Source organism: Ostrea edulis, chromosome 5 (genome assembly GCF_947568905.1).
Source record: "Ostrea edulis chromosome 5, xbOstEdul1.1, whole genome shotgun sequence".
Lineage (NCBI taxonomy): Eukaryota > Metazoa > Mollusca > Bivalvia > Ostreida > Ostreidae > Ostrea > Ostrea edulis.
This window is the reverse complement of record NC_079168.1, coordinates 81,224,279-81,232,939: the sequence shown is the minus strand read 5'-3', so window position 1 is coordinate 81,232,939 and position 8,661 is coordinate 81,224,279. Positions and strand designations below refer to the sequence as shown.

General features: G+C 37.6%; 1 protein-coding gene across 8 annotated transcripts in view; it reads right to left on the bottom strand.

Annotated features, from left to right (window-relative positions):
• LOC125649009 (ral GTPase-activating protein subunit beta-like) overlaps window positions 1-8,661 on the bottom strand; it is a 42,133-nt gene that overhangs the window by 7,114 nt on the left and 26,358 nt on the right. For 5 of the 8 annotated variants that reach the window (XM_056166433.1, XM_056166430.1, XM_056166434.1 and 2 more), the window contains 7 exons: window positions 8,442-8,569; window positions 8,073-8,252; window positions 7,112-7,184; window positions 6,860-7,033; window positions 6,026-6,164; window positions 5,094-5,231; window positions 4,633-4,884 (listed from right to left, as the gene is read on the bottom strand). In XM_056166433.1, the coding sequence (XP_056022408.1) occupies window positions 4,633-4,884; window positions 5,094-5,231; window positions 6,026-6,164; window positions 6,860-7,033; window positions 7,112-7,184; window positions 8,073-8,252; window positions 8,442-8,569 (1,084 nt within the window). Of the gene's footprint in view, window positions 1-4,632; window positions 4,885-5,093; window positions 5,232-5,256; window positions 5,500-6,025; window positions 6,165-6,859; window positions 7,034-7,111; window positions 7,185-8,072; window positions 8,253-8,441; window positions 8,570-8,661 lie in introns of those variants that run through there. The other 3 variants (XM_056166432.1, XM_056166435.1, XM_056166438.1) reach the window with 2 other exon arrangements.

Here is an 8,661-nt window from a genome sequence, read left to right as displayed (position 1 = left end):
AGTTTGATGATCCTAGGTTTTACAGTGCCCAAAATATGCATCTAAAATTGAAAATGTGAAATTTGAATATCTGCAAAATTCAAAAAGTAGGTCACTGTGACCTACTTTTTTTATAAATATGTTTCAAGGCCTCAAGATGCATCAACTTACAAGATTTGATGATTCTAAAGCTCTCGGTATTTTAAATAACAACTTAAAATATATCTATAAATGATAAGCCATAAAATTCAGAAAGTAGGTCACGGTGACCTATTTTTCAGTTGACGCATTTCAAGGTCCCATGAACCACCAACTGACAAGTTTTGATGATCATAGGCTTCAAAGTGTCCAAGATATGCATCAAAATTAATTTTAAAATAAATACCTGCAAAATTCAAAAAGTAGGTCACCGTGACCTACTTTTGAGACAACTTGACACAAGGTCCTAAGATGCATCAACTGTCAAAATTTGATGATCCTAGTCCTTATAATGACTAAAATATCAAAGATTTAAGGAAATATAAATTTAGGTCAACTTTGAAGTGACCTTGAGACCACACCCTTTGCCCCAGGGTAATGCCTTGAACAATTTTAATCTACAACATATCCTCATTCTTATGTGTAAGTTTGGTGATAATCTGCCCAGTGGTTCTTGAGAAGAAGATTTTTTAGCAACCACTACTTTTGTTTGTATTTTCCTGATTATCTCCCCTTGTTAAAGGGTCACATCCCTCAATTTAGTATGTATGAAAGCCCTTGGGCCAATGATACCCTGTAACAAATTTGAAAAAAATTGGCCAAGGGGTTCTTGAGTTGTAGCCCTTTTTCTAAAATGTTTACGCACACCGCACAAATGGCCATAGCATTAGCTCTTTGAGCCTTCGGCTCAGAAGAGCTAAAAACTGGTTATCATATCCCTGTATTTCGTTGTTTGTACCTAGCTTCTACCGTAATACATTGACGGTGCAGTGTTACTGTTACGACGATCCCAGCTACATACAATGTAGATGAGCGGACTCCAATTTCAAACGTACTTTTGTAGTCTTGCTTTGTTTCGGTATAATAAACAATTTATTGCATGAATGTTCGGGAGATATGAAGATTTATTCACCCAAGAAAAATCATATTCCCTGAGGGCGTTGCCCTCAGGGAATATGATTTTTCTTGGGTGAATAAATCTTCATATCTCCCTCACTATCATGCAATAAATGTATAATGTCCCTCTCGAGAATATTTCACTCATAAGGAGACGTCACCATTGCCAGTGAAGGGCTGCAAAATTTAGACCTATGCTTGGCGCTTATAGCCTTTGAGCAGGGAGGGATCTTTATCGTGCCACACCTGCTGTGACACAGGGCCTCGGTTTTTGCAATCTCATCCAAAGGACCGCCTCATTTAGTCGCCTTTTACGACAAGGAAGGAGTACTGAGGACCTACTCTAACCTGGGTCCCCACAGGACTAAAAAGATGGACGAAATAAACAAAATTGTTTGGTTTGTTAAGAATAAAAGGTTGAATATCAATGTCATATCCCAAAATACTGTAAAAGAGCTTATTTACGTGTGGGGGAAATTTACACTAATTACGCGGTCAAGTAATAAGTGCGTATCTCCCCTACGCGTATAGTTATAGATATTTGATAATATATATCATATTCAGTTACTGTGTATTTTTCCCCAACGTGTAAAGTTAGATGTGGAAGAGCATGTACTTAACCCCCAGCATAAATAACCACTTTTTACAGTATTCTTTGAACACAGGTAAATGCATAATAAGAGTATTGATATGAAATCTATTTGCTGAGAGAAAAAAAAATATCAGCATAATTTCTAAAAAAAATATTATTTGAAACAGTTTAATAAAATGAAGAGCATTGATTTGAAACTGTCAACTGCTTCTGGTAAAAATTTCTACTGACTTATAAATGGGTAAATAGCAAATCCCTCCAAAACAACCTTAAAAAATACAACTGACTTGTACATGTAGGTGGAGCAACTTATAGGCAAGTATATACTGTACTGCCTTAAAATACCCATTGAGGTGGGATAAAATACCTAATGAGGTGGGATAAAATACCCATTGAGGTGGGATAAAATACCTAATGAGGTGGGATAAAATACCTATTGAGGTGGGATAAAATACTTATTAAGGAGGGGTAAAATACTTAGTGAGGTGGGATAAAATACCTAATGAGGTGGGATAAAATACCTAATGAGGTGGGATAAAATACCCATTGAGGTGGGATAAAATACCTAATGAGGTGGGATAAAATACCTATTGAGGAGGGGTAAAATACTTATTGAGGTGGGATAAAATACCTATTGAGGAGGGGTAAAATACCTAATGAGGTGGATAAAATACCTATTGAGGATGGGTAAAATACCTATTGAGGTGGGATAAAATACCTTTTGAGGTGGGATAAAATACCTATTAAGGAGGGGTAAAATACTTATTGAGGTGGGATAAAATACTTATTGAGGTGGGGTAAAATACCTATTCAGGTGGGATAAAATACCTATTAAGGAGGGGTAAAATACTTATTGAGGTGGGATAAAATACTTATTGAGGTGGGGTAAAATACCTATTCAGGTGGGATAAAATACCTATTGAGGTGGGGTAAAATACCTATTCAGGTGGGATAAAATACCTATTGAGGTGGGGTAAAATACCCAATGAGGTGGGATAAAATACCCATTGAGGTGGGATAAAATACCTAATGAGGTGGGGTAAAATACCCAATGAGGTGGGATAAAATACCTATTGAGGTGGGATAAAATACCTATTAAGGAGGGGTAAAATACTTATTGAGGTGGGATAAAATACTTATTGAGGTGGGGTAAAATACCTATTCAGGTGGGATAAAATACCTATTGAGGTGGGGTAAAATACCTATTAAGGAGGGGTAAAATACCCATTGAGGTGGGATAAAATACTTATTGAAGTGGGGTAAAATACCCATTGAGGTGGGATAAAACACCTATTGAGGTGGGGTAAATACTTAATAAGGTGGGATAAAATACCTATTGAGGAGGGGTAAAATACCTAATGAGGTGGGATAAAATACCTATTGAGGAGGGGTAAAATACCTATTGAGGTGGGATAAAATACCTATTGAGGAGGGGTAAAATACCTAATGAGGTGGATAAAATACCTATTGAGGAGGGGTAAAATACTTATTGAGGTGTGATAAAATACTCATTGAGGTGGGGTAAAATACCTATTGAGGTGGGATAAAATACCTAATGAGGTGGGATAAAACACCTATTGAGGTGGGATAAAATACCTAATGAGGTGGGATAAAATACCTAATGAGGTGGGGTAAAATACCCAATGAGGTGGGATAAAATACCTATTGAGGTGGGATAAAATACCTATTGAGGTGGGATAAAATACCTATTAAGGAGGGGTAAAATACTTATTGAGGTCTGATAAAATACTTATTGAGGTGGGGTAAAATACCTATTCAGGTGGGATAAAATACCTATTGAGGTGGGGTAAAATACCTATTAAGGAGGGGTAAAATACTTAATGAGGTGGGGTGAAATACCTATTGAGGAGGGGTAAAATACCTAATGAGTGGGATAAAATACCTATTGAGGAGGGGCAAAATACCTATTGAGGTGGGATAAAATACCTATTGAGGAGGGGTAAAATACCTAATGAGGTGGATAAAATACCTATTGAGGAGGGGTAAAATACCTATTGAGGTGGGATAAAATACCTATTGAGGTGGGATAAAATACCTATTGAGGTGGGATAAAATACCTATTAAGGAGGGGTATAATTCTTATTGAGGTGGGATAAAATAATTATTGAGGTGGGGTAAAATACCTACTTAGATGGGGTAAAATACCTATTGAGGTGGGATAAAATACCTATTGAGGAGGGGTAAAATACCTAATGAGGTGGGATAAAATACCTATTGAGGAGGGGTAAAATACCTATTGAGGTGGGATAAAATACCTATTGAGGTGGGGTAAAATACCTATTAAGAAGGGGTAAAATACCCATTGAGGTGGGATAAAATACTTATTGAAGTGGGGTAAAATACCCATTGAGGTGGGATAAAACACCTATTAAGGTGGGGTAAAATACTTAATGAGGTGGGGTAAAATACCTATTGAGGAGGGGTAAAATACCTAATGAGGTGGGATAAAATACCTATTGAGGAGGGGTAAAATACCTAATGAGGTGGGATAAAATACCCATTGAGGAGGGGAAAATACCTATTGAGGTGGGATAAAATACCTATTGAGGAGGGGTAAAATACCTAATGAGGTGGATAAAATACCTATTGAGGAGGGGTAAAATACCTATTGAGGTGGGATAAAATACCTATTGAGGTGGGATAAAATACCTATTAAGGAGGGGTAAAATACTTATTGAGGTGGGATAAAATAATTATTGAGGTGGGGTAAAATACCTACTTAGATGGGATAAAATACCTATTGAGGTGGGATAAAATACCTATTGAGGAGGGGTAAAATACCTATTGAGGTGGGATAAAATACCTATTGAGGTGGGGTAAAATACCCATTGAAGTGGGGTAAAATACCTATCGAAGTGGGATAAAATACCTATCGAAGTGGGATAACATGTAATGACAAGAAAAGATTTCCTTATTCAAATATAATTTCTGGCACAAATCTATACCTGTGGGAAAATTCTCATGGTCTTCAAAGTTTTCCAGCCACACAACAAAGATTTTTGTATCAGGTCCAATAGTAATGGTTGAAGCTCTTCCAAAGCGCCGAGTGCGGAAGGTTGAAGCATCATGTGGAGAGCCCGGGCTGTCACCGGGTTTGCTGCGAGGCTCCCCTAAGGGTCTCTCCATGGTCAGGGTGGTGGGCTTGGTGCCTCTCAATCTGTCTCCATTCACATTGAGAGAAATATGCGGGGACTTATCTGAAACAAAACAGCATGATCATAATTCAGACTATAGTGTTAAAAACAGCATGATCCTAATTCAGACTTTAGTGTTAATAATATGTATTTATTTATAAAAATTTTTTTTACCATCTCTAGAGTTTTTACCACCAGATCATAACATTTTACATGAAATTGTTATTCCTCTTTACCCATGGAGATGATGATTTTGTAAAGAGTTATGGTACCTCCATCGTTCTGCAGTCTGTTGAACGTGTCCAGTGAGGGCACAACAAAGGCCACCTCCGATGACACATCAGCCCAGTACAGAACCTGCTGCTGTCCATCATAAATACTGCCACCAGTTCCCGTCCGCGGAGCATTATCTGTAAAAATAATCCAACATAAATACTGCTACCAGTCCGAGGAGCATTATCTGTAAAAATAATCCAACATAAATACTGCCACCAGTCCGAGGAGCATTATCTGTAAAAATAATCCAACATAAATACTGCCACCAATCCCTGTCTGCGGAGCATTATCTGTAATAATAATCCAACATAAATACTGCCACCAGTCCCCGTCGGAGGAGCATTACCTGTAAAAATAATCCAACATAAATACTGCTACCAGTCTCTGTCCGCGGAGCATTATCTGTAAAAATAATCCAACATGAATACTGCCACCAGTCCCCGTCTGAGAAGCATTATCTACAATAACAATCCAACATAGACACTTCCATTAGTCTTAATCCAAGTACTAGTCAAAGTCCTACATTCTGGTACTATTTATTCAAACTCTGACACTATTCAAACTCCTGAACTCAGGCGCTATTTAAACTTCTAAGCCTGGACTTAGATTTCTCAACAACAAAATACTTAAGTCAAAACTTGGACTTAAGTCTAAGATTTTACTAAAATTTTGACTGCTCAATAAGAAGAAAAAACTCTCAAACTTAAGTTTGAGATTTTTTTGCGAGATATCCAAGCCTGGGCACTACTTATTCGAACTTCTAAACAATCTGTCAATAAAAGAATGAGGACTTTGCTCCAAACAGTTCATGTTACAACTGACATGAGGCAATCTGTAACTCTTTACTATATATATCCTTCATGTTCTTCAGTTTGAGAGATGTTTTACATAAAAACTCCTCACAATTCGACCTATTATCTATACTGACTCTGTATATCTTCAGGTTGGGAAATTTTCCAGCTGGTGCTGATGTGACCTGTCCATCCGGCATGCTTCTGGATATCCACTGGCCAACCCAGCGAGTGAAGAAACTCCAGAAACTGGGTCTGAATGCAGTGATTGGATTCCTACAACAGAAATGACACAACCAATCAGAGAAAAGAAATCAAACAGTGGACACATCTGACCAGAGAAAGAAAACAAACAGTGGACACATCTGACCAGAGAAAGGAAACAAACAGTGGACACATCTGACCAGAGAAAGAAAACAAACAGTGGACACATCTGACCAAAGAAAAGGAAACAAACAGTGGACACATCTGACCAAAGAAGAAAACAGTGGACATATCTGACCAGAGAAAAGAAAACAAACTGTGGTCATCAGACATATGTCACATGGTTTTTCACGTATAAATGTAATTGTTTAAAATGAACTCTTGGTACTGCTTCCTTCTCCTAATGAGTTTGTGGTAAGATCCCACTCTCTCTTTTCTGTGTACATTAGTCTGGAAACAAAATCCATGGCTCAGTAATTTTGTATTTCGTTCAGGATTTGGAGCCCTATCATTGTGATGCCAAATCTTATCCAAAAGCTATGATGTCACAGCCTACTTTGATACATAAAGTAGTTTAGTAGGCTATGATGTCATAGCTAATACAGTGAAGACAGCCACTATTATGATGTGGGTACTCTGATAGGATATACTATATATAGTATTTCAATCATGTGACCAGTGTCCTGCCTATCTTTATCATCACTTTATATAGATACATGTATTAACATAATTATATAGTGCTTTATAAGATTAACTGACAAACTTACCACATTTCGTAGGATATCTTGAGCCAATCGCTGGCCTGACTTGACATAGAACACATGAACTGTATCATTGTCACGGGCGGTGATAGTGTCCAGCACCTCCAGGTCATTAGACAGACCGGGATTGGTGGTATCCAAGGTAACCAGAGATGGAGGAAGACTGCCGTTGCTCTGCTCCTACATAAATAATATAATTAGCATCGACAGACTACAGATTTCAGTGAACATGTTTTGTGAACATGAATTTGACTTTACCTTGAGAGCGTCCAGTGACAGAAATCCATAATGTGACAAAAAGAGACGGGCAGCCTGAAATTCCTCTGTTATCCTGTAATGAAAATACACATGGTACACTGGACAAAGTATTTTTGAGTGACTGAGTTAATCAATGAATTTTAACGTATACCCTCAGTTTTGAAAATAAATGGAAATGAAAGTAACAAGTAGCTACTTTCAATTTACATTGATTTATAAAAGATCTTGCTTACTTTGAGAATCCATAACTTGGTTTTCAGATTTAGATTTACTTTGGAGGTCCCATGTCTTGGTTTACAGATTCAGACTTACTTTGGAGAGTCTGTGTTTTGGTTTACAGATTCAGATTTACTTTGGAGGTCCCATGTCTTGGTTTACAGATTCAGACTTACTTTGGAGGGTCTGTGTTTTGGTTTACAGATTCAGATTTACTTTGGAGGTCCCATGTTTTGGTTTACAGATTCAGACTTACTTTGGATTGTCTGTGTTTTGGTTTACAGATTCAGATTTACTTTGGAGGTACCATGTCTTGGTTTACAGATTCAGACTTACTTGGATGGAGGTTCCATGTCTTGGTTTATAGATTCAGACTTACTTTGGAGGGTCTGTGTTTTGGTTTACAGATTCAGACTTATTTGGATGGAGGTTCCATGTCTTGGTTTATAGATTCAGACTTACTTTGGAGATTCTGTGTTTTGGTTTACAGATTCAGATTTACTTTGGAGGTCCCATGTCTTGGTTTACAGATTCAGACTTACTTTGGATTGTCTGTGTTTTGGTTTACAGATTCAGATTTACTTTGGAGGTCCCATGTTTTGGTTTACAGATTCAGACTTACTTGGATGGAGGTTCCATGTTTTGGTTTACAGATTCAGACTTACTTTGGAGGGTCTGTGTTTTGGTTTACAGATTCAGATTTACTTTGGAGGTCCCATGTTTTGGTTTACAGATTCAGACTTACTTTGGAGGTTTACACTCTGTGTCTTGGTTGGGGAAGGTCATACTCTGCATTTCCTCCTGTTTTGTCTGACTGATTTGATCCTCAAATTGAGCCTGTTTCTCCATGAATGACTTGAGTTTATTGAGCTCGGGGCGGTTTTCATCAGTCACCAACGACTCTAGTGTAGGAATGCTCTTGTCCCTAGAACAAATCATTTCTTTTGTACAGTAATATTTTCTACACTAGCAATCATATCAATTATGAATATTTTCTTTATGTTAATAATTTCAATTCTAGGAATGGATTTTCATGTTGTAAGAACACATTTTTGTTTCACATTCAAGACTGGTAGAATTACATGCAGTCAGAATTCATCTGAAGCCTTCTTACGCTTTGGTTTGGGTCACCTTGTCCACAGACTCTGGGTAGTTACGAGGTCTAACAGTGTGATGAGTTCCAACATTCTCCATAGGCACCGGTCGTCCTGGGTCAGCTAAATGGGACTTTGAGGAGCCCTGCTAAAGAAAAGATACATCCTTTTTGTCAGAACATTTGCACTGACTCAAATTGTAACTTAGGGTTCTGAAATCCATCAAATCATCTCTTATGT